At 48.6% G+C, this 26328-nt stretch overlaps 1 protein-coding gene across 1 annotated transcript in view; it reads left to right on the forward strand.

Annotated features, from left to right (window-relative positions):
- Positions 1–26328, forward strand: part of ACVR2B (activin A receptor type IIB) — a 197340-nt gene that overhangs the window by 165551 nt on the left and 5461 nt on the right. Inside the window, exons 5-10 of the mRNA XM_015423053.1 lie at positions 799–832; positions 5155–5298; positions 9025–9168; positions 12077–12225; positions 23668–23782; positions 25141–25279. Of these exons, the coding sequence (XP_015278539.1) occupies positions 799–832; positions 5155–5298; positions 9025–9168; positions 12077–12225; positions 23668–23782; positions 25141–25279 (725 nt within the window). The remainder of the gene's footprint in view (positions 1–798; positions 833–5154; positions 5299–9024; positions 9169–12076; positions 12226–23667; positions 23783–25140; positions 25280–26328) is intronic.

The raw sequence follows: 26328 nt of genomic DNA on the forward strand, positions 1-26328 counted from the left end.
GGCAGTCCTTCATATAAGTTGGTCCCTAGCCATATGGGGCTTTAAATGTTGTATTTATTCAACGTGTTTGTGAACCGCCTCAAACTTGTACAGGAATAGGTGGTATACCAAAATTGGTTAAAGAGATCCATGGTGAAGTGTTCTAACTGGGCCAGTCTTGATGGGTTCACTCTTCAGACCCTCTGAGTGCTAGATGCTAGTACAAAACTGCTGGGAAATTTCTTCCTTTGAGATGCTGAAAGGAATGTGGACCTCCCGATCCTAGAAACAGGCTGGTGGCATCTGTGATGGCTCTTTCTGTGCTCTGTAATGGTTTGTAATCTGGGGGTCTGAGGGCCCCAGTTTTTTGAGGTACAGGCACCAAATTTGCAGCATAGCCGCTGGTGCCTCTCCTAAAAAAAAACCCCTCTAAGTTTCAAAACAATTGGACGGAAGGGGGTCTAATACTATAGGCTAAACAGTTTGGTATAGTGGTTAAGTGCACAGACTCTAATCTGGGAGAACCGGGTTTGATTCCCCAAACCTCCACATGTAGCTGCTGGATGACCCTGGGCAAGCCAGAGTTCTGTCAGAGCTGTTCTCTCAAGGACAGTCCTCGAAAGAGCTCTCTCAGCCCCACCTACCTCACAGGGTGTCTGTTGTGGGGAGGGGAAGGGAAAGGAGTTTGTAAGCTGCTCTGAGACTCCCGAGTGAAAGGCGGGGTATAAATCCAATCTCTTCTTCTTCTGCAGTTGTTCCGCAAGCATCGTGAAAGGAGGGGAAATGTTGATTAGAGCAGAGGAGAGAGAGATCCTTGAGAATGTCATATAGAACATCGCTTTTAAAAACTTCTGTCGTTGCTGGGAACAGGGAGCAAAGTTTGCTGAGTTCCTACTTACATCTCGTTTTTTCTTTTTCTTTTTTTTGCAGAAGTGCATTAGCCTGATTTTGCTTTCCTAAGTTAATGCTTTTCATTAGAATAATACATGGTAAAATGCCAAGCTAATTGAAATTCAAGGGAGGAGAAAAATGTCTCTGCTTTTGTCTTTAAATATTGAAACAGACTTTGGGGAAACAGTAAGATCCTTAATGTGGCTTGAAACAAACAAAAAGCCGGCTTTTGCACTGTATTGATGGGTACCGTGCACTGGCGCTGTTGACCTTGTAGCCAGCAGCCCAGTATGCATGCACATCTTACTGCAGATCTTCAGAACAGTAAGCCTGGAATCTTGACTTTGGATTCTGTGATTGCCTTATGCACAGGGCTGTAGCCAATGGGGGCACTGTGACCATGGGAAACATTGGAGGATGAGGGCGCCTCTTTCTGGGGCTCATAGCATTGGAACCCCCCCCCCTCTAGTCCAATTGTTTTGAAACTCTAATGCTACTAGCTTTTCCCACTCACAAGGTAGAATTTTTGCTCATAACACTGTGGAGCTTGGATGGAAAGTTGGCTGTGACCAGAGGACCTATGTCTTTGGGCCTCAGGGGGTCTGGGAGTGTTGTGGGCACACCTCACTGGGTTGCAGTGCTTGCCAGTCCCAGGACACCTTTGCTGCTCCCAGGGGCTGCCATTCTAATGGAGGGGGGGTGTCATTCCTGTCGCAGAAGGGCTACTCATTAAATTTGCTGATGGTACCAAATTGGGGGGGAGTAGCAAACACCCAAGAAGATAGAGTTAAAATTCAACAAGACCTGAATACTCTGGAGAAGTGGGCCAGTTGCAAACAGGGTGCAACTCAACAAAGATAAATGTACAGTATTACATCTGGGCCACAAAAATATCAAGCACAAATACTGGATGGGGGATACGTTTCTGGGGAGTAGTGTATGCAAAAGACATCTTGGGGTAAGGGTGGACTGCAAACTAAATATGAGCAGTCAGTGTGATGCGGTGGCAAAAAAGGCGAATTCAGTCTTGGGTTGTATTAAAAGGGCCATAGCATCGAAATCTCAGGAGGTCATAGCCCCTCTGTATACTGCCTTGGTCAGGCCACACCTGGAGTCCTGTGTGCAGTTCTGGAGGCCTCACTTAAAAAAGGATGTGGGCAAAATCGAGAGGGTGCAGAAGAGAGCGACGAGGGGAAAGGCTGAGGGCCCTGGGAATGTTTAGCTTGGAGAAGAGGAGATTGAGGGGGGACATGACTGCTCTCTTTAAGTATTTGAAAGGCTGTCATTTGGAGGAGGGCCAGGAGCTGTTCCAGTTGGCAGCAGAGGAGAGGACCCGAAGCAAAGGATTTAAATTACATGCAGAAAGGTATCGGCTGGATATTATGAAAAACTTTATGATGGTCAGAGTGGTTCAAAGGTGGAATCAGCTAACTAGGGAGGTGGTGAGCTCCCCTTCACTTACAGCTTTTAAGAAGAGGCTTGACGAATATTTGTCAGAGATGCTTTAGGCTGGTCCTGCATTGGGCAGGGGGTTGGACTAGATGGTCTGTATGGCCCCTTCCAACTCTATGATTCTGTGCTACTCCCAGGGGCTGCCATTCCACTCTGGAACCTGCAGAAATGCCCCCACCTTCAGTTTCTACTGAGAGATTCTCTAGTTTGACCATAGTCCATTGGAAACAATGGAGGAAGGGGGCACCTTCTGGGGGGGCATAATTTGGACCCCATATATCCAGTCCTCACCATACTTGGCGGGCAGGTACAGCAGAGTGAGCTGGAGATTCTCTGCAATTTTGGTGTCCCTAGCATGCTGGGCGGGGGGGCTGCTCTACCATATCATGAACTTCACAAACTGTGAACCGGTTCATTAACCCGAAAAAGTCTGTGACAGTTCGTGGTTCACGAACTGGGCACGCCACAAACCAAACCGCATTTTCCCGGTCTGTGCCCATCCCTAATGTACATATTGTTTAAAAATATTTCCTTGCGTACACATACCTTGTCTTCAATCAGACATTGAAGATCCTTGTGACTTGCCAAAGCAGTCTTAAAAGTCTGCACAGCCAGTTGCATCTCCCAGCGGGCAATCAGAGGCTGGGGTGGGCAAAAGCTCCACCTGACCTCACCCACTTTCTGAAAACACTTGGCGAGCACCAGGAAGCACCACCGCAAGCACCCCATGACTAGGGTTTCAGAAGGGTAGCTCAAGGCAAAACGTACTCTGCCTACACCCCTAAATACTGCCTGTACAGATCTGTGGTGTGGTCAGAGTTGGAATACTGTATACAAGTTTTGTCACTCGAGCTCAAAAAGATATTGCAGTAATGGAAAAGGTGCAGAGAAGGGCAACCAACATGATTTAGAGGTCTAAATACCTTTTCTGCAAAGAAAGGCTTTTGGGGTTTATGACTTTTCAGTTTTTGAAACGGTGGCGGGCAAGGACACGAGAGAGATTTATGAAGTGACACATGGTTAGTGAAAGGGAAAATATGAAGAACTTGTCTCCCACTCCCAAAATACTAGAATTTGGTGGGCACCCAGTGAGGTTGGTGAATAGAAGATTGTGGAGAAACTAAAGAAAGGACTTCCTCATGTACAGAACTCATCGATACGGCATGTAGTGATGACCAGTGTTCCCTCTAAGCTGACTTAGTGTGAGATGGCTCACAGTTTTTTTTAGCCTCCAGCTCACACATTTTTGTCTTTGCTCAGGAATGATGGCTCCAAAGCAAACTCATTTATGTAGTAAACAAATTGCTGGCTCACAACTTTCATGCCCAGTAGCTCACAAAGTAGAATTTTTGCTCACAAGGATCCACAGCTTAGAGGGAACATTGGTGATGACCCTTAGCAGAGGCGGAAAGAATGGAGAGGAGAGGGAAAGAAGATAGTTCGGCATTTTAAAAGTGTGATGGTCCTTCACAGGGCTTTTTTTGTAGAAAAAGCCCAGCAGGAACTCATTAGCATAATTGGCCACACCCAACAGCAGAAACATATTAGCATATTAGGCCACACCCCTGATAGCACAGCTCATTAGCCTATGAGGCCGCACCCCCATGTTACCAGAACTGTGGTCATCCAGCCACACCCATCTTTTGCTTCTTATTCTGTTTACCTTGTTTGTTGTCAAAACCCAGGGACTTTTTTTGTAGCAGGAACTCCTTTGCATGTTAGGCCACACACCCCTAATGTAGCCAATCCTAATGAGTTTCTGCTGTTGGGTGTGGCCTATTATGCTAATAACTTCCTGCTGGGCGTGGCCAACTTGGGAGCCAGCCGGAACTCCGTTCCTGTGCGTTCCTGCCCAAAAATAGTCCTGGTCCTTCAAGATCAAGAGAGGAAGGAAATGCCCTTTATTTTAAGTGGCTGCACTGCATCCTAGAACTGTTGCTCGTTTCGTCCGTAGCCTTTGATAGCTTTTAGCTTTCTTTGGGACATGGGGAAAGTGGGACTGCCTTTAATTAAACCTTTCCTGCCCTGCATGATGGCCCTGTTAACACCACTTCCTAATCCGGTTGTTGGAAGTTACTTGCAAGTAGACACATTTTTTAAAATATTCATTTGAGCATAGCTTAGAAAAAGACTTAATGCATGTATTTGGATGTTACTTGAGACTTCAGGTGTTTGTTTTTTTTAAAAGGCACACACTTTGATCCTGTGAATGAGTTCCGTGTGCACGAGGTAGCGTTTGTCATGGAGCGCATTCCCTCTTTCACTTCCACTTCCAATTGTACAAGGGCCCCTTGAAATAAACTGACCACGTGCACATGGAAGTTTTAGCAGAAGAGAAATTCCGTGGCAGATGCTGGTGTCGATGGAACTCATTCACAGGATCCAAACCACAGCTTACTCATTAGTTTCCCACATCAGAAGTGCTAAAGAACAGTCTGCCTTTTTAAATTTAAAAGCCCGGCTTGAGTTTTGCATCTGATTGACTTGGGTCTATGTAATGTGGGTGGGGCAAAGAGAATGTTTGTCCTAACGTAAGAACATAAGAGAAGCCAATGTTGGATCAGGCCAGGGCCCATCCAGTCCAACACTCTGTGTCACACAGTGGCCAAAAACACCAGGGGCCATCAGGAGGTCCAGCAGTGGGGCCAGGATGCTAGAAGCCCTCCCACTGTTGACCCCCCCCACCCCAAGCACCAAGAATACAGTGGTCCATGGGGTCAGCAGGCCCAGGGCCAGATCCATCTCGGGTTGCCTGTTGGCCATCCGAGACATCAAAGCATACTTGTCTCAAACTCACCCTTTACATCCTCTTAATCGATATCTCCTTCCTAGGACCCGGGTCCGCCGCCCCCTTCTCCGCTGGTTGGGCTGAAGCCTTTGCAGCTGCTGGAGATCAAAGCGAGGGGGCGCTTCGGCTGTGTCTGGAAGGCTCAGCTGGTGAACGATTACGTAGCCGTGAAAATCTTCCCCATACAGGTGAGTGGGGACCTTCCTCTGCGGTTCAGAAAGAATTGCTTCACACCTGTGGGTTGGATTTCAGAGAGATTCTCGGCCTCTAATCAGCAACTAGTTTTTAACGGGAGGGGGGAAGACATATTTTGGACAGACAGAAGCCGTTAACAGCATCTTAACAGCATTTGCTCTCCTCCCCAGCATGAGGATTAGCAGAAGCTCAGGAGAAAAAGCCCTTCGTAGCAGTTCAGCCGCTCACTTCAGGGCCAGACAAGGGGCTCAAGTTATTCCATATATACCTTCCTTTCTCAACACGGTTCCCCCTGAGGAACTCAAGAGATGTGTTCTGACAGATCCTCCGCTGTAACTGAGGCTGGAGGGGGTGAAGTAGGAGTCGTGCAGTACCTTTAATGACCTCCTGTGGCGTAGTGGTTAAGAGAGGTGCATTCTAATCTGGGGAACCGGGCTTGATTCCCCACTCCTCCTCCACATGAAGCCTGCTGAGTGGCCTTGGGCCAGTCCCAGTTCTCTCAGAACTCTCTCAGCCCCACCTCCCTCACAAGGTGCCGGCTGTGGGAAGAGGAAGGGAGGGGTGATGGTAGGCTGCTTTGAAACTCCTCCTCTTCTTCTTTGATGGCATAATGTTCTGTGGACCAGAGCCACAAAAGCTTATGCCATAGCTGACTTTGCTAGTCCTTAAGGTGCCGCAAGGCGAACATGGCTACTGACTCTTTGAAACCTGCCGATCTGGAGAAAAGAGCTTGAGGGAGGTGGAGCCAGCCGCACCATGGCTGCCATCTCTTACCTTCAGTCACAACACAGTGAAGTCCCTCGTGCTGTGGTGGCACAACCAATCAAACCTCCACAGCCAGTCGCCACAGCCAATCAAATCTCCACAGCCAATCTCCACAGCCAATTAAATCTCCTCAGCCAATCAAATCTCCACAGCCAATCAAATTTCCAATCAGAAGCCTTGCTGGCAAAAAACGCTACCTGGCCATGCCCACTCCCTAAAGGCACATTGCGGGCAACAGAAAAGGTATTGGCGGTTGCCGTGGCACCCACGGGCATCATGTTAGGGCCCCCCATTTTAATTTTTTTGGTTTTTGTTTTTATTAATATTTTTTTTGTAAGATGCCTCGGGGAGGCTCCCTGGAGAGGCAGCATAAAAATTTGCTAAATAGATAACTAAATAGAGCGCCTGCTTTGCCACCTCTGGTTAAAGAGTATCAGGTCATAGGCAATGTGGAAGACCTCTGCCTTGGACTCTGGAGAGCTGACGCCAGTCAATGGAGACATCAGGCTGTGATCACACGTGCCTGTCAGGCTCCTGCAGCAATCAGTTCCCAACAGCTTTCATTCGAAGAAGTTTATTGAAACAGTGAAAGTATGCAGATATCTTAACACTTTCAGTGTTAGAAGTGGCCTAAAGCGCGCGAAGCAAGCAGATATACATTATTCAAGAGTGTCCCCTGATGGCTCAGGTCCAATCAGAGGCCAGGTAGGAACCCGCCAAAGTAACGGGCAAGCGTTCTCAGGAGAAAAGTACACCAGACACTCAAGGTCGAAGGCTTTAGTTACGTAGATAAAGAAAGACCGGAATACAGCAGAAATGAAAGTTAACATTCCAGAGTCCCCCCCTCATACCCATGGCAGCTAGAACAGCCAGAGGCCAGGCTGACTGCGCCTTTAGATCCGACATAGGTGCAAATGCCTGACGGATCTAAAGGGCACGATCAGACAGCAACATCTGGGAAGCGTCCCGCGGGCGTCAGCAACCCATGCTGCTCCACTACGGAAGCGGAGTTAAAAGACACCGGGGAAAGTCCGGTAGTAAATGGGTTCCAATGGGCCACAGATGGACTTTCCCCTGTCTGATCGCGCAAACATGCCGTCGTGCCATCGGGATGGTCTGCTCAGGCCATCCCGGCTTAGTGCCATTCCCCCCCCCCCCCCCCAATTATTGCCATCCTAACAAAGGCGATAGGCGGTCAGTGCGGAGGTGCGACCGAGCAACATCGAAGACAGCCCTTCCGCAGGAGCTGAGGAGCGTCGCCTTCTGCTGGTCCACACCCTCGATCTGGTTAGCCTGGAGGTGGAACTCGAACCTGGTCAGGTAGGAATCCCAGTCCTTAAGGTTGGGTTCGAATGCCTCGAACCTTGGGTTGACGGCCATCACTGCTCTCTGTACCGGCACAAGTGCTGCAGCTGCTTGATCAGCCAGGTCTCGTTCTTCCGCCCTGGGTTCCACAGGGGCTTCTTGGTCGTCCGCCGTCTTGGCGTCGGTTCAGCGGGGCTGCCTACCCGCTCTATAATCCCATCCTCGTCGCCAATTGTTAGATACGAGACTCAGGCAGCAGGTGAACAGTGATTAACAGCTTTATTGAACACGAAGTCAGAAGAACCAGAACGAGACAAATCAATGGAGCAACAGGCTCCTTTTAAAACTGTCCGGGCTTGGCAAGCCATGCCCACATGTCAGCTAAGGTCCAATCACACACTTTACATAAAGGCCAATCATTTCTCTTCCCTCCAAAACTTCCTTTGTTCTGATAGGTCTATTTACAATACCTTTCAAGATTTCAAGCTCAGTACATTCATTCCATTCCATTACATACACAACAGGAAACCTTTGCCTTTTAAGGAGGATGGGAATCCTCCTTAGAAAATACAATTCCCAGATTTCTCTGACACAGAGAGACAGAATGCTTATTAAACCACGTTTAAATCTGCGGTTTAGATAGGCCTTGAGACTCCTGTAGGCACTGTACCTCATTCTTTAATCCGCCTCAATTCGTTCGACATTACGGATTTAGAGGAGAAGGTTTCTGTGTCATCTGTTCCAGCTCTGACTAACTAGTTGGATATTTTATCCTAATCCAGATTAGAAGCCTGTAACTGTTAAGATTATACACAAAAGAGTTTAAATCTGGTTAATGTCTGCACAGCCCTTGTTCTTTTCTGTGCTTTCTCGGAAAACCTTTAACTGAGCTCTGCCTGCTAATGATTTTACGCGGCCTCCTTATTCCCCCCTTTTCCCTTTTGAAGTGTGCGGAAAGCGGTCTGACAGAACATCAGTGTATCCTTATTCTCTCTGATTTCCCATGAAGTGAGCTGATTAAACTTTCTCTGCCTGATTCTTCAAGTTAAGGGACGTTGCGGTGTTTGCAGCGCGTCAAATGCAAGGAAGGATTTAATCATATGTTTATTTATTTATAAAATCCATGCTTTGCCTCTCTGCCAGAGAAGGTTCCCAAGGTGATGAAGAGTCAATAAGACTCAATTTAAATTTGATGATAATAGTTGATGCTCATCAGATGAAAACGGGGAGACGTGCGGGGAGGATTTAACTCTCTCAGGCGGCATTCTGGGCTGAGTAACATATACCAAGGTCAGTTCCCATTACAGACAAATCCATTTAGATCAGCCCTTTCCTCTCGGGAACCCCCCCCCCCCCCCCAAGAGAACAGTGGCCAGCTCCAGAAGCAAAGCACTTCATTTCTGTATTCTTGCACATCAAAGCCATTTACTCTGTATTGCGAGACGAGAAGGACTTTGCAGCTGAAGTGAGCCAAACATAGCCCCGTGACAAAGAACCCCCAGGCACTCCAACAAACCAATTTGCAAGGTTCTTTGGGATCCTGTTAACTGATAGAACGGGACAGCCAGACGAATGCCTAGGAATAGCACTGCTCACACACACCATTGTTTTGCTTTTAAATCATAACTCACTTCTCTCTGTCCTCGTAGGATAAGCAGTCCTGGCAAAGCGAGAGGGAGATTTTCAACACCCCAGGGATGAAGCATGAAAACCTGTTGCAGTTCATTGGGGCGGAGAAACGAGGAACGAATCTGGAGATGGAACTGTGGCTGATCACAGCTTTCCATGACAAGGTAAAAGATGGGTTGACCGTTTCAGGGGGCAGCCACAGGAAAGCCAGATTCAAGTCCAGTAGCACCTTAAGCAGGTGTAGCAGGTACTCATTTGCATATTAAGCGACACACCCCTAATGTAGCCAATCCTCCAAGAGCTTTCAGTAGCTCCTGTAAGAAGAGCTCTGTAAGCTCTTGGAGGATTGGCTACATTAGGGGGTGTGGCCTAATATGCAAAGGAGTTCCTGCTACAAAAAGAGCCCTGAGAGACAGACAAGATTTTTCGAGGTATGAGCTTTCAAGAGCCAAAGCTCCTGGGTTCTCATAACCCGAAAATTTTGTTGGATTTAAGTTGTTACCCGTCTCAAATCTAGTGGCCAGATATGTGTATACATATTGTCATTCCTGATAGAAGAAGAAGAAGAGATTGGATTTATACCCCGCCCTTCACTACCCAAGGGAGTCTCAGAGCGGCTTACAAACTCCTTTCCCTTCCCCTCCCCACAACAGACACCCTGTGAGGTAGGTGGGGCTGAGAGAGCTCTGACAGAAACTGCTCTTTTTCAAGGACAGCTCTTATTAGAACTATGGCTTGCCCAAGGTCATCCAGCAGGTGCAAGTGGAGGAGTGGGGAATCAAACCCGGTTCTCCCAGATCAGAGTCTGCGCACTTAACCACCACACCAAACCAAATAGGTGCAGGAAGATCTGAAGGACAACTGGAGCAGGATCAGTCCAGCCCTATTTCCCCCCTACCTGTTTCCACTACGTGAAATGGTAGGAGATGGGTTAGAAAAAGGCAGACTCTGTTTCGGTCCCCTTGAGGACTGGGATTTGGCCCCACCCTCTTTTTCCTTTCACCCCATCCATGTTGACCTTCAGTGGGAGAAGGCATGACGGCACTTGGCTGCCTTTCGTTCCTTCCAAGCCCTGTTATGTATAAGAGGAGCCTGCAGTGCTGTACCGGATTTGATTCCCCATTCCTCCACATGCAGATGCTGGTGTGACCAGTCAGTCATAAGTTTTTTCAAGGGCAGTTCTCGAGAGAGCTCTCTCAGCCCCCACCTACCTCACAGGGTGCCCTGTTGTGGGGAGGGGAAAGGGAAAGGAGATTGTGAGCCGCTCTGAGACTCCTTCCGGTAGTGAAGGGCGGGGTATAAACTCCTCTTCCTCCTCCTCTTCTTCTTGTACAGTGTTGTAAGTGGGAACCACAGTAGCGATTGCTTACAGTTCTCGTTCATGCCATCTGCTTGACTTTTTGCGCAACAATTAAAAGTGATGCAGCAGAGGGCTGTCGCGTACTTCCTGATTCCTCCGCAATAAATGAAAACAAGGTGGTGGTAGAAAGGGGCCATCAAGTTGCAGCTGACCTATGGCTTGAGTTTTCAAGGCAAGAGATGAGCAGAGGTGGTTTGCTGATTGACTGCCTTTGTGAAGCAACACTGGACTTCCATGGGGGTCCAAGTAGTAACCAGAACTGACCCTGCTCAAGAACATAAGAACATAAGAGACGCCAATGTTGAATCAGGCCAAAGGCCCATCTAGTCCAACACTCTGTCACACAGTGGCCAAAAATACCAGGTGCCATCAGGAGGTCCACCAGTGGGGCCAGGACATTAGAAGCCCTCCCACTGTTGCGCCCACCCCCCCAAGCACCAAGAAGACAGAGCATCACTTGCCCCAGAGTCCCTATCTATACCTTGTGGCTAATAGCCACTGATGGACCTTAGCTTAACTTCTGAGATTTGACAAGGTCAGTAGAGCCTGGGTTGTCCAGGTCAGGGCAGGAAAAAAAAGGTAACCTCCACCATTTTTGAAAGGCGAGTTCCTATCAATGTCAAACAAGTTGTGTCCACTAAAGACTCGGAAACCCACAGAGGTTTGGACCAGAGAGGCAAACATCAGTTCCAGCCACAGCTCTTGATTCTAAGCTGCTGTTTAAAAAAAAAGATGAGGAAACACTTGAATGAGGGCAGCATCTCGGTCCATTTGCTTGCAGCAGACTAAAGCATCTAGAGCGGATTAAAACTGATCAAAATTGTGTAAGTTATGAAAAATTCAGACTGGCTTCTTTTGATGTTTACAGCCTGGCCTCTGCAAACTCACCACTATGCGTCCTGGCCCTCTCAGCTCCTTTCTGGTCATAGTCGCCCTCAGTCCCAGACTCAGGACCCACATTTAATCCCAGCATGCACCATGGACCACTTTATTCCATATAATTACTTTTCCCATTTCCGTGCCAGTCTGCACTTCGAGGGCTGAATTCAGATGCCACCAGAAGCGGTAATTCAGCAGAGGTCTGCCAGCGTCATACACAAACACAGACTGCTCGCTCTGTGTGCATGCACGTAACCTCGCCCACCTCTTGTCACAGAACACCTCCTGGCTTAATTAAGCCCATTTGCTGCGAGGTCCAAATGCTTAGAGAGTATCGCGGGCCCCGCCCCTTGTTCCATATAATTACGTTTACAATTTCTGTGCCAGTCTGCACTTCTAGGGCTGAATTCAAATGCCACCAGAAGTGGTAATTCAGCAGAGGTCGGCCAGCGTCATACACAAACACAGACTACTCGCTCTGTGTGCATGCACGTAACCTCGCCCACCTCTTGTCACAGAATACCTCCTGGCTTAATTAAGCCCATTTGCTGCGAGGTCCAAGTGCTTAGATAAAGATAAAGCCCTTTCGCACATGCCGAATAATGCACTTCGAGTCCACTTTTCAGTGCACTTTAGCGATCGTTTGTAGGAGCCATTCGCTGTGTTATTTATTTATTTTTATTTATTATTTATTATTAAGATTTATACCCCGCCCTCCCCGCAGAGCGGGCTCAGGGCGGCTTACAAGGGGCAAAGCCCATATAAAACAGATAAAACAATAAAGACATCAGAGTCTTTGACAAAGTTCAACAGATGCTCTGGTCTCTCTCCAGGGGTCCCTGACTGACTATCTGAAGGGGAATATTATCAGTTGGAATGAACTCTGTCATGTCGCCGAAACAATGGCTCGTGGACTCTCTTACCTGCATGAAGATGTCCCCTGGTGCAAGGAAGAAGGACACAAACCCGCCATAGCACACAGGTGAGGAGGCCCTTTTTTGTTCCCGAAGCTGTTGCGCCAAAGTCCAGCTCCAAGGCACCGTTTTGTAACCAGGGTGTGACGTTTGGAACATCAAGCTAATCCCCCTTGCCTTAAATTTCCAGTAATCCAATTATACATACAAATTGGACGGGAAGAAGTCCTATCAGACAGACAACTCTCCATAGCAAACAAGCTCTGGTGCTCGTTGTATTTCTCTTTTTTTAAGTGCTTTCAGATATTTTTAGGGGAGGGGGTCGATTCTGGCGGCTGCAAAGAGTGCCGAACTGTGAATAACAGACTCGTCTGAGGGGCTTGATGGAAAAAGAGGTCTTCTGTGGGTTAGATCTTCCGGGCAGCTTCAAACAGCCTGAAAGCGTGTTCACACAGTTGGTTAACAGTGCAATCCTCAGCAGAGTTCATAGAACCATAGAGTTCATAGAAGGGGCCCTACAGACCATCTAGTCCAACCCGCTGTCCAATGCAGGACCAGCCTAGAGCATCTCTGACAAATATTCATCCAGCCTCTTCTTGAGAGCTGCCAGTGAAGGGTAGCTCACCCCCTCCCTAGGCAGCTGATTCCACCTTTGAACTGCTCTGACCGTGAACCCATTGGCCCTGTTGGACTTGGAGGTGGTGGAGGAAAGTACCTTCAAATCACAGCTGACTTATGGCAACCCCGTAGGGTTTCCAAGGCAAGAGACGTTCAGGGGTGGTTCGCCATTGCCAGCCTCCGCGTCATGACCATGGTATTCCTTGTAGGTCTCCTATCCAAATAGCAGTCAGGGCTGACCCCGCTTGTCTTCTGAGATCTGAGGAGATTGGGCTAGCCTGGGCTATCCAGGTCTCAGAAGTGTTTAACTCTGCCTAGGTTTGCCGTGTAAGTAACTGGTGGAGCCGGAGGGTAGGATAGAAAATGGCCGCTTTAAAACGATCGGGCATTACTTTGTGGAGAGCTTAAAACACATGGGGCTCTTTGTCAAGAGAAAATACTCAGAGGGGTATGGTACAGATTTATAAAATCATGGCTCTGCCAGGGAGTGGTGGAGTAGGGAGATATGTTGGTGTGGTGGTTAAGTGCACGGACTCTAATCTGGGAGAACCGGGTTTGGTCCCCCACTCCTCCACTTGCACCTGCTGGATGACCTTGGGCAAGCCGTAGTTCTGTCAGAGCTGTTCTCTCAAGGACAGTTCTGGAAAGAGCTCTCTCAGCCCCACCTACCCCACAGGATGTCTGTTGTGGGGAGGGGAAAGAAAGAACATAAGAACATAAGAGGCGCCAATGTTGGATCAGGCCAAAGGCCCATCCAGTCCAACACTCCGTATCACACAGTGGCCAGAAATACCAGGTGCCATCAGGAGGTCCACCAGTGGGGCCAGGACATTAGAAGCCCTTCCACTGTTGCCCCCCCCCCCCCAAGCACCAAGAAGACAGAGCATCACTTGCCCCAGAGCCCCTATCTATAGCTTGTGGCTAATAGCCACTGATGGACCTCTGCTCGGTATGCTTATCTAATTCCCTTTTGAAGCCGTCCATGCTTGTAGCCGCCACCACTTCCTGTGGCAGTGAGCTGCTCTGACACTCCGAATGAAGGGCAGGGTATAAATCCAATCTCCTCCTCCTCCTCTTCTTCTTCCTCTTCCTCTTCATGGATTCTGAGCAGAAAGCACCTTCTAGGAGGGGAAGGGTGGCAGAGAAAATCCCTCCGTTGGTCTGGGCTCATTCAGAGCCAAAGAGCCAGCATCTGGCAAAGCCAGGACTTCGCATCTCACATCCCGCATTTCACTTTCCAGGCTGTGCTGTGATATTTGTTGCTCTTCGGCCAGCTTCTGTTGACTGATATTTTTGCTCTTTGGACAGCTTCTGTGCGGGGCAATATCACGGCAGACATTCCGCAGGAGGCAAATGTAATAAGAGGGAAATGCACGGTGGCTTAGGCCGCCTTATCTGGAACGAAAGCCATATGCATTTTCCCCATTTCAGAGCTGTGTGGAGGCAATCAGTGAGTCACCCCAGTCCAATGAATATCGAGCTGGCCTTGGATTTGAGAAGAGCTCGGCTCAAGTCCATTGTACAGCCTGAAGCAAGCGATGACCCCCCAGGCTTTGCAGAAAGTGGTACCTAAAATATGATTCAATTAACTTTTGAGTATCAGGACAACGTTGTATAAAGAGTATGTCCTAGCAACGCGCTATGCTGGGAAGACATGGCACTTGAATTTTAGCTTGTTGGCAGCAGTTCCTACTGCTTTCAGTTTATTGAAGTGGGATGCAAGGAATCCAATCCTCAGTGGCAAGCCCTGCTTAATAACGTCTGCCACAGCAGACAGAAGGAGAAGAAGAGGAGGAGGAGGAGGAGATTGGATTTATTCCCCGCCCTTCACTACTCAAAGGAGTCTCTGAGTGGCTTACAAACTCCTTTCCCTCCCCCTCCCCACAACAGACACCCTGTGAGGTAGGCGGGGCTGAGAGAGCTCTGACAGAAACTGCTCTTGAGAGAACAGCTCTGACAGAAGAAGAAGAGATTGGATTTATACCCCGCCCTTCACTACCCAAGGGAGTCTCAGAGTGGCTTACAAACTCCTTTCCCTTCCCCTCCCCACAACAGACACCCTGTGAGGTCGGTGGGGCTGAGAGAGCTCTGACAGAAACCGCTCCAGCTGTTATCAGAACTACAGCTTGCCCAAGGTCATCCAGCAGCTGCAAGTGGAGGAGTGGGGAATCAAACCCGGTTCTCCCAGATTAGAGTCCGCGCACTTAACTGCTACACCAAACTGGCTGGAAGACACGATGCAATAATAGTAATGACCACCACATCTATGTATTTAGCATTCCCGATGCATTATTTATTTACAGAATTTTATATTCTGCCTTTCTGTCCCATCAGGGCCACCAAGGCAGCTAACAGTTAACAGTGGGAGGTTGTAAAGCACATCGTAGAGCCGATTTAAAACCAAAAGTAAAAGGCATATATAACCCAACAGGGCAGGAAGGAGAGGTGGTTGAGAGAACTCCGGATGAAACAAAAAGAAAAGTTTTCATCTGCTGGTAAAAACAGTGATGGAAGGGGACAGACGAATGTCCCTGGGAAGCCAGTTCCATAATTTTGGTGTTATGACTGAGAGAGCCCTCTCAGAAGAAGAGGCGGAGGAGGGGGGGGTTGTATACCTCATTTTCCTCTATGCCAAGGAGTCTCAAAGCTGCTTACAATCACCTTTCCCTTCCTCTCCCCCCAGCAAGCACCTTGTGAGGTAGGTGAGGCTGAAAGAGTCCTGAGAGAACTGTGTCTGGTCCAAGGCTGACCTAAGTGAATGAGTGGGGAATCCAACCCAGTTCTCCAGATTAAAAACCCCTGGTCTTAATGGCTACACCACGCTGGCTCTCCAGCATCTGCGATAGCATACTGTTCACGAATAGTCCCTGCCCTGTGAGACTTGCAATCTAAAATATGACATCCGCTGTCTTCTGGAGTATATTCACTCCTCCTTGGACCGTACTGGGTATCTTTTTCTTTTGGTTAATTTGCAACGTCATACTTATCTGGGCCTATTTTGGCTGCTTGTGTCATCCACACAGGGGCTAGCTGCTTTAGTATTAGAGCAACGGCTGCAGGCCATGCAGGTTTGGGTCAGCCTGCATTTAAACAAACACTGGGGTGGGCCGTTCACTTGAAAAAGGGTGTGGACAGAACGGAGCGGGTGCAGAGGAGAGCGACGAGGATGATGGGGGGGCCTGGAGACCAAGAAGCCCTAGGAGGAAAGGCTGAGGGACTTGGGAATGTTTAGTCTGGAGAAGAGGAGGTGGGGGGCATAAGAACATAAGAGACGCCAATGTTGGATCAGGCCAAAGGCCCATCCAGTCCAACACTCTGTGTCTCACAGTGGCCAGAAATACCAGGTGCCATCAGGAGGTCCACCAGTGGGGCCAGGACATCAGAAGCCCTCCCACTGTTGACCCCCCCCCCAAGCACCAAGAAGACAGAGCATCACTTGCCCCAGAGCCCCTATCTATACCTTGTGGCTAATAGCCACTGATGGACCTCTGCTCCATATGCCTATCTAATTCCCTTTTGAAGCCGCCCATGCCTGTAGCTGCCACCACTTCCTGTGGCAGTGAATTCCATGCGTTGATCACTCTTTGGGTGAAGAAGTACTTTCTTTTATCCAGCATGATTGCTCTCTCTTGAAGTATTTGAAGGGCTGTCCCTTAGAGGAGGCGCAGGGAGCCGTTCCTGTTGGCAGCAGAGGAGAGGACTCGCAAGAATGGGTTTAAATTAAGGGTGGGAAGGTACTGGGGCTGGATAGTAGGGAAAACTTTGGCAGTCAGAGTTGTGCAACAGTGGAATCAGCTGCCCAGGGAGGTGGTGAGCTCCCCCTCCCTGGCAGTCTTCAAGCAGTGGCTGGACAAACGCTTATCAGGGATGCTCTAGGCTGATCCTACATTGAGCAGGGGGTTTGGACTAGATGGCCTGTATGGCCCCTTCCAACCAGGCTTCCAAAGTACTTACCGTGATTCAGCGGGGGACACAGACATCCTCGCAGGATCATTCCTGCGGGGACAACAGACACGCCGCACCATGCCGTCGCCAGGAAGTGACGCCGGGCGACGCTCTGGCAATGGGGCTGGAAACTCCATGGTACCATAGAGTTTTCAGTCCCACTGCCAGAGCATCGCCCCGCATCACTTCCTGGCGACGGCATGGTGTGTTACAGGGAGGAATGGTCCGGCCGGGGAGCATGTTTCCCCCGCCGGATCACAGTAAGTACTTGGGAACCCTGCTTCCAACTCTGTCATTCTACAGTTCTATGAAAATGCTCCCGGGGAGTGAGCTCCTGCAGCTTGCAGTCTCAGCCAGAGACTGATGGATGCTAGCCCTAAAACAACAAAAAGGACAAAATAAAATAACTTGTTTTAAAGTAGGGACGCCAGCCCAAGGTTGGCAACCAGCCAGGCACTTACTGGCAGAGGAGCGGGGCTCTCTGTGATTGAACCATAGAGTTTTGGGTGAACCCTAGAGTACTGTCCCTACATGGCGATGTCACTTCCAGGTTGCACCAGAAGTGACATCACCACTTCACCAGCGTTGGGAGATTTCCCCCCGCCAACCCACCAAGTTAGAATAAGGAAAGAGGTCTGCCAGCGGGTGGTCTCCTGCCAACCCAGAAGACCGGGCAGCCCTGTTTTTAAAGCAGGGGTTTACCATCTTTTGTTATTTAAGCTGTGATAATTGCTGCTAACGAGGAATATTCCTAACCTTCCAACCCAAAAAAGAGGACGTGTTCATCAGGTTTTTTTAAAAAAGGAGCCCAAAAGTGGACAGAAACCAAAAAAGAGGAAGAAGAGGAGGAGATTGGATTTATACCCCGCCCTTCCCTCGGAGTCTCAGAGCGGCTTACAAACTCCTTTCCCTTCCCCTCCCCACAACAGATACCCTGTGAGGTAGGCGGGGCTGAGAGAGCTCTGAACCGCTCTTGAGAGAACAGCTCTGACAGAACTTGTGACTGACCCAAGGTCACCCAGCAGCTGCATATGGAGGAGTGGGGAATCAAACCCAGTCTGTGCTCCTACCCACTACACCAAACTGGCTCTCAGAAGAGGACATCTGATAACCCAATTTAAAGCCGTGTGCTGTGGGTTTTTTTTGTCAAACTCTGGGTGTATTACTGTCTAAAGGCTATTTCTTACTACTACCATCCATGACAATGCCTTAGATAAGTCATTTGCAAACTTGCGTTCTGGAGAATTACTGGAGGATTTTCACAGCTTTCTCCACAAGACCTCCAGCAATGGCCTACTGTTGCTTCTCCCTCCCAGCATTCCCTCGAAATCCATATTTGAAGGGAGCCTTGAGTATCTTCAGAAACAAACTCTCCTGTGATCCGGATGATAATGTGGCCCACTGTGCCGAGTGTCTGGCATGTCCCAGAGTCCTTTGCAGCATGGCGCCAGGATTTCGCAGTGGAGGAGTGTGTGTGTGAAAAGGGTTCCCTAAAAATCTCTCTCCTGGCTTTTCAGTGCTGCACTGCCCCCTAATGGAGCTGAAAGGCAGGTGCTGAGGAACGCATTGAACGCATGGGGATAATGGCTGTTTTCATTGGCAGCTGCCCTCTTTTTCAAGACAGCAACCTGCCATTGAGCCTTTCTTCTTCTGGTGATTTTCTCTTTTCTAGCCACAGAAGAAAAAGCAAGTGGCTTCCTTTAAAACATTCATTATAGCACAGAATCCTTTGGAGACAAGAGTCTCCCATATAAAGAAGGACCACTGTTTATATAACATTTCCTTCTTTTTTTAAAAAAAATAAATAATCACAGGTGTTTTACACTGCCACCCCATGCAGAGTTTCTACAGTCTAGATGCAGTGGATAGATGCAGTGCCATAACTCTAAATAGGAGTGCAGAGTTAGTCTACTGTTCTATTCACTGTCTCTTATTCATCACTTTTAATATACAATATTAACGTTAACAGGCCTCAAGTAGCACTCTAGGCATAATTGGTTAGAGAGGATTTTTGTGTTAGTGATACACTGCTCAGATGGTCCTCGCCTGTTGCTGTTTGGTTGGTCGTTTACCCTGGGAATAAAGTGTCCAGCTAGGGATGCCAGCCTCCAGGTGTGACCTGGAGACCACCCAGAATTACAGCTTGTTTCTAGACTACAGAGATCAGCTCCTCTGGAGGAAATTGATGCTTTTGAGGGTGGACTCTGTGGCACGGTACCCCACTGAGGTCCCTGCCCTCCCCAGGCTCTTATCTCCAAATCTCCAGGGGCTTCCCAACCTGGATCTGGCAACCCTACCCCCCCAGTCCCTGCAGGTGGGCAGGAGGGCACCTGTAAACCCTATGTCCAGCTGTCTGGAGAGAAAAACACCCTGCCTCTTTAATAGAGACTTAGTGAGCCAGCTTGATGTAGTGGTTAGGAGCGCGGATTCTAATTTGGGAGAACTGAGTTTGATCCCCCACTTCTCCACAGGCAGCTGCTGGTGTGACTTTGGATGAGTCATAAGTTCTTTCAGAGCTGTTCTCTCATGAGCACTTCTCAGGGGAGGGGAAGGGAGATTGTAAGCCACTCTTAGGCCCCGGTTACATGGAGAATTTGCCGCGTGAAAGGCACGAATGCTGGGCGGATTTTCGGGGTGCGATCACACCACAACATCTGGGAAGCGTAGCCAAAGATGCGCAGTTAGAAAGTAACTGCAAAGATCTACTAGCAAATGGTTTTCCACAGGCTGCAGACGGACGCGTTGGGTGTGATCGCGCCGGCGCGTGCCTATTCCCTCCCTCCGTCCTCTTTGCAGCGCACGCCAAAGGACAAAACCTCTGTGTGCTGCCATCACGTCTGATCGCATAATGGCTGATCAGAATGCGACGGTGCAAATAGCCACGCCTCCCCCCCCCCCACGTTTTCCGGCACGTGTGGCCGGGGCCTGAGACTCCTTTGAGTAGTGAAGGGCGGGGTATAAATACAATCTCCTCCTCTTCTTCTGTTAACCAGGTGATGTTATTTATCTCCATGCTACAAAGAGCTTCATGTGCTGTTTCCATACATTAAGCCTCTGTTAAAGGGGCAAGACTTTCCCCCCCTTCAGGTTGTTGGTAACCCTACTGGATAATAAACAAAACGGGAACAAGAGCCGTCAATAATACCCGTGATTGTTATGGCACTAGTCCCCTTCATGTTGAGATGCCTTGCAAATGAGAACTTCCTAGTGGGTCATAACAAGCCCTTGGTCACACACAAGATGGCTGCCTTGACTCTGCATGGCTATAAACGGTGTAATCAGAAAATGACCAGGTGTGGTGCTGTTCCTAGGGTTACCAACCTCCAGGTGACACCTGGAAATCCCCCGCTATTACATTTGATCTCCAGATGAACCATGATTCGTTCCCCTGGAGGAAATGGCTGCTTTGAACAGTGGACTCTACGGCATTATACCCTGCTGAGGTCCATCCTCTCATCAAATCCCGCCCTCCCCAGGCTCCACCTCCCCCCAAATCTCCAGGTGTTTCTAACCCAGAGCAGGTAACCCCAGCTGTTTTCCTTAATTTTTAAAGTAGAAGTTGCAGTTGTGGGTGTGCTCAAACCACCGTCTGGCAACACTTTTGACACCCCGTTAACAGTGGTTATCCTGCCAACCTAGCAGTTCGAAAGCAAGAAATTCCAAGTAGATAAATAGGTACCACTTCAGTGGGAAGGTAACAGCGTTCCGTGTGCCTTGGTGTTTAGTCATGCTGGCCACATGACCACGGAAACATCTTCGGACAGCGCTGGCTCTTCGGCTTTGAAACGGAGATGAGCACTGCAACCATAGAGTCGGACTCGACTGGCTTTTGAGCAAGGGAACCTTTACCTTTACCAGTGGTTAATCTGGGAGAACCAGGTTTCATTTCCCACTCCTCCATATGTGGCTGCTTGTCACGGGCTAGGGTGCCAGTCCAAAGGGAGTCCAGAACAGACCAAGGTCAGGAGCCAAGAAGACAGTGCAAAGTCCAAAAAGCCAAGCCGGGGTCAGGAGCCAGAAACACAGAGCCAAGTCCAAATCACTAACCAGGAGCGTAGTCCAAAGCCAAGCCGGAGTCTGGAGCCAGGAACACAGAGCCAAGTCCAAAGCCAGGGGGTCCAAAGGTCTAGGTGCAAGAGCCAAGCCGGAGTGGATGCAAGCAGCACAAAGCTGACTTGTTGCTTCCAGGAAGAGTAGCACCCAGAGTGTGGAGTTAAATGCTGCTACCAATTAGCCAGCTGCACGATCGGCCAGGCTCCTGTTAGAACTCTGGGTTGGCTGCGCGTCTCCCTTGTAGCCTGGCCTCTCTTCGCCTGGTTGCTAAGTTTTGCCGCAGTCGCTCCCTTAAACGATTCACACCTGGGGGTGAGTCAGGAGGACTTTCAGCTTGCAGTTCTTCCTTATTTGGGCCAGGTGTGAAGACTGCTGTTACAGGCACTTGCCAGCTACCTTCCTCTGCTGCTTCAGGGGGGGCAGCTGTGGTTTCTGCAGGCTCTGTCAGCTCATCCTCATCCATGCCCATGACACTGCTGGTCTGACCTAGTTCAGACACAAGTTCTCTCAGAGCTGTTCTCTCACGAGCAGTCCTCTAAAGAGCTCTCTCAGCCCCACCTACCTCACAGGCAGTGTTCCCTCTAAGCTGAGTTAGTGTGAGCTAGCTCACAGTTTTTTAGCCTCCGGCTCACACATTTTTGTTTTAGTTCAGGGAGGATGGCTCCAGAGCAAACTAATTTATGCAGTAGCCAAACTACTTGCTCACGAATTCAATGCCAGCAGCTCACAAAGTATAATTTTTGCTCACAAGACTCCACAGCTTAGCGGGAACATTGCAGTCATAGGGTGTCTGTTGTGGGGAGGGGAGGGGTGGGGAAGGTAGGGGAAGGGAAAGGCGATTGTAAGCTGCTCTGAGACGCCTTCAGGTAGTGAAGGGCGAGGTATAAATCCAATCTCCTCCTCCTCCTCTTCTTCTTCCCTATAACCCCATATGGGGGGGGGGGGAGCAAGCAGTTTGTAAAGTGTAACAAAGTAAGTAATCATAATATAAAATCAAAACATAAGTTGACATAATTTGACTGAGAGATTTCAGCGCGTGGAAGAATTTCCTCCTCCTTGTCTCTCCCAGCCAACCTGTGCCCATATTCCCGTGCCTCTGGCGTAAGGAAGAGCTCTTTCTCCCTCCAAACTTGTTATTCCCCCCCCCCCGCCTTCAGAAGGAGAGAGATTTGTCCTCGGCCATTCTTCTGCGGGGCGTTCCGCACCCTGGGAATTCGCTGAACTCTTCCCCTACCCCTTTCTCTCTCCGCCTCGGTCGCGGTGTCTCTCTTCGTAACATATTCTGACAGGACGGTTTAGAAAACAATTGTATCTGCCCTCATTAATTATATTGCACAGCCCCTTGGTCGTCCTGCCGTCCGACCGGCAGGGTTACCACAGTGAATTGAATGGCTGGCAGGAGAATTCGAATGCTGAGCACACATGGGCTTGCCATCTGCCGCCTAAGGTCTGTAATTTAATTATATTCACCCACACCCTCCTCCTCCTTCCCTCGCCTCCCCGCCCTGTAAGTGTTGGAAAGTCTGGGAGCGATTTAATAAGCAGGGATTTTTACTTGCGTCTTAGGTAAGGATGAAAGCTCACCCTGTAAGCTTCTCCAAAGGGAGCCAAGCCAACAGCCAGCATTCGAATGCCTAGCTAAGCTTTCTAGGACAGTGTGGGCCTTGGGCCTGAAATTACATAAAACAATAAGGGATTTCAGGAGCTGGTCTCCGAGGCTGGCCTTATTTGGGGAACTTGCAGCAAAGTTATTTACACACCCTTTTGGAAGGCCCCTTTGCACATAATTTTTTTGTTGGTGTACCCCGAGCTGTTTTAAGGGCCGTGGCTAAGTAAAGTATGACTGCCACAAAATATGGGTTTCCAAATGCCTGTATTGTAGAGTTCCATTTGTAAGGGAGCTGGGATTAGCTGAAAACTCTTTGTTATTTGGTGTAGTGGTTAAGTGCGTGGACTCTAATCTGGGAGAACCTGGCTGGATGACCTTGGGCAAGCCGTAGTTCTGATAAGAGCTGTCCTTGAAAAAGAGGAGTTTCTGTCAAGAGCTCTCCCAGCCCCACCTACCTCACAGGGTGCCTGTTGTGGGGAGGGGAAGGGAAAGGAGTTTGTAAGCCGCTCTGAGATTCCTTTGGGTAGTGAAAGGTGGGGTATAAATCCAGTCTATTATTATTACCACTACTACTACTACTACTTCTGGCAGCGCGTGTCAGATAGGGTGAGGAGAAGGCAGAGTTGGGGTGTCCCAGCTGTTTGCGTGATTTGCAGCAAGTCTCGTGAGAGAGCCTTTTAAAAAGAGTTCTGATTTCTCCCCCCAAAAAAACAGTTGGATCTTATTTGTAGATTCAGCTCTGGGCTTTTTTTGGGGGGGGAGGTGCCAGAACTCTCAAGAGGGAAATGACGTTTTCAATCTGTAGACTGAAAACTCATGAAGTTTTAAACATTTTAAAGAGGACTTTGTTGAAGAGGTTCCGGAACTCCATTCCGGCGTGTCCCCCCCCCCAAGCCCTTCCTCTGATAAAAATGAAGCTGTGTTTGTCAAAAGTAGTGATTATTTGGTGTGTGTGAGTGTATTTTTAATTACTGTTGGGTTTTTCTCAGGAGCTGCGATGGCTCAAGTCGGACTCGACTGGCTTTCGAGCAAGGGAAACCTTTGCCTTTACCTTTTCTCATAACCAACTCACAGCCTGTTTGAAAGTTCCTATATTTTAGGCACAAGCAGCCTTACACTGACACCGGTTGCAGGATCCTCATAGGTTAGGGTTGAATCCGGATCGCACCACCCACCAGTTCAGTCGGCCGAGATTCGGTCACGGTTGCTGCAGTGGAGCAAGATCTGCTCTGCATGAAAACATCCGTCTATTTCCTTTTTATTTTCTTCCCCCGTCTGGCTGCAGGGACTTCAAGAGTAAAAACGTATTGCTGAAGAACGACTTGACAGCCGTGCTGGCCGACTTCGGACTGGCTGTGCGGTTTGAGCCTGGAAAACCCCCAGGAGACACCCACGGACAGGTAACACTCGCAGCTTAGCCAAAAGAGGAGTCGGTGTGCACCATCTCAGGTAGTCATAGAGGCTGTGACAGCAGAAAGCAGCAGCATTTGCTTGGTACAATGGACATTACTATTAGTGGGGAAGGAAGCAAGACAAGTCGGCTGCGTTGCTCGGTCGAATTACAGGGTGGCGGCGCGTGGAGTCATTCTGGACCTCCTGATGGCACCTGGTTTTTTTGACCGCTGTGTGACAGAGAGTTGGACTGGATGGGCCATTGGCCTGATCCAAACATTGGCTTCTCTTATGTTCTTCTGTTCAGTCAGTGTAATACCACAGAGCTGGCCGGTCAAGCATCTGGACAGCCCTTGGCTGGTGGCTGCCTTCAGCTTGGCAAGTGGCTACCTCCGCTGGCTCAGGACACCCGCTTAGCCTACACCGGGGGTCGGAAGGGCAGGAATACCTCTCTTACTTACCTGTGTTACTACCAGGACTGAAAATGGCTGTGTCATTAAAGGATGTTGATTGTTTACATAAAAGATTTACCTCCCGCACTCTCAGTTTACAATTCACAAAATAGTCTGGGCAGTAAATATATACCATATGGTATGCAGACAGTGGAAACTATGAGTGATAATATAACAAAGCTATAAAATTGTAAGAATATAAGAGAGGCCATGTTGGATCAGGCCAGTGGCCCCTCCAGTCCAACACCCTGTGTCACACAGTGGCCAAAACCCAGGTGCCGTCAGGAGGTCTGTCAGCGGGGCCAGAATTTCAGAAACCCTCCCAATTGTTGCCCCCCAAGCACCAAGAAGACAGCGCATCAGTGCCCCGGACAGAGTGTTCGATCTATACCAGTGGTGGCAAACCCATGGCACGGGTGCCAGAGGTGGCACTCAGAGCCCTCTCTGTGGGCACGCGTGCCATCGCCCCAGCCAGGCCCAGACCATCATTAAAGTGTCGAATTCTCTGCCAAATAATTTTAAGTAAATGAAAGCATTTGGGATTGCTTTCCTTACTATGTTTGGATCATCTTAAGTGAATGTATGAGTTGTGTTTTTTCTAAAGTAAAACCTCAGTATTCAGGTTAAATTGCCGTGTTGGCACTTTGCGATGAATAAGTGGGTTTTGGGTCACAGTGTGGGCACGCGGTCTCTAAAAGGTTCGCCATCACTGCTCTATACGTTGTGGCTTAGAGCCACTGATGGACCTCTGCTCCAGATGTTCATAGCAGCTGAAGGTAGCGTTGACGCTCACAAGCCCATTCCCTGAAAGTCCATGTGATCTCCAGGGTGCTACTGAATTCAAATATAGATAGATATGGTTCTCTATTTGCTGCCTTTCAGTGTCAAAAAGCAGACTCTTCTTTTTGTCTCAGGTGGGAACAAGAAGATACATGGCTCCTGAGGTATTAGAAGGGGCAATAAACTTCCAGAGAGATGCCTTTCTAAGAATAGACATGTATGCCATGGGCCTAGTCTTGTGGGAGCTAGTCTCCAGATGTCGAGCAGCTGATGGTAAGTCTTGAAATCGCCACTGTGTTGCACAGAGATCAGAAGCAGTTTGGTGTAGCGGTTAGTAGAGATGTGAAGGCCCGGGAAAAAACCGGAAAAATTCGGAAAAAAAACGGTTTTTTTCCGTTTTTTCCCCTGAAGCTTTTTTGTTTTTTTCCGAAAAATTGGAAAAATTGAAAAAAGAAAAGAAAAGAAAAGAAATTGATTATGGAATGTTTTATTTTAACATGATAAATAAAATATTTTAAGACAAGGTGTTCAAATGTTTTCCAAATCATTTCTAAAATATATAATGGTATCAGATTGATCTAATTTCTGTGCACTGAAGACAAGCAAGTCCTAGGTTACAAACTGAACTCTCCAATGCAAGAACAAGATGCATTTCTTCCTTTAGGAGGTGCGATTGTCAGAAGAAAATAAAAAGGTTTCAGTTTTGTTTTTGCATGTGGGTGGGTATTCTGTTTGTAATAATTGTTTGGGTACACTATATTTTTAATATGCTAGTTGTGATAATTTCATGCCAAGTAAAAATGTCCATAGTCATTTTTTATGTTCCTAAAGTAACAGAATGACTTTCAATCTAGAAAAGACAAAAGAAATGCTAATGTAGCATTTTTTTCAAATTTTCCGAAAAGTTCCGGAAATTTTACATCTCTAGCGGTTAGGAGCGCAGACTCTAATCTGGGAGAACCGGATTTGATTCCCCCACTCCTCCACATGCAGCTGCAGGTGTGACCTCGGGTCAGTCATAAGTTCTCTCAGAGCTGTTCTCTCAAGAGCAGTTCTTGAGAGAGCTCTCTCAGCCCCACCTACCTCACAGGGGGTCTGTTGTGGGGAGGGGAAGGGAAAGGAGATTGTAAGCCACTCTGAGACCTTCTGGTAGTGAAGGGTGGGGTATAAATACAATCTCCTCTTCTCTTCTGCTGCTGTTGGTAGTCTTCTCAGACACTGTGGGCGTGTCCTTGTAAAACGATGGTTTTTCTAGGGAGCTTCTAGGGAGAGTTCAGGCTTCGTTTGATCTAGAACCCACTGATCTGTTTCTTTGGCGTTCC

Source organism: Gekko japonicus, unplaced genomic scaffold (genome assembly GCF_001447785.1).
Source record: "Gekko japonicus isolate JY-2015 unplaced genomic scaffold, Gekko_japonicus_V1.1 scaffold253, whole genome shotgun sequence".
Classification (NCBI taxonomy): Eukaryota; Metazoa; Chordata; class Lepidosauria; order Squamata; family Gekkonidae; genus Gekko; species Gekko japonicus.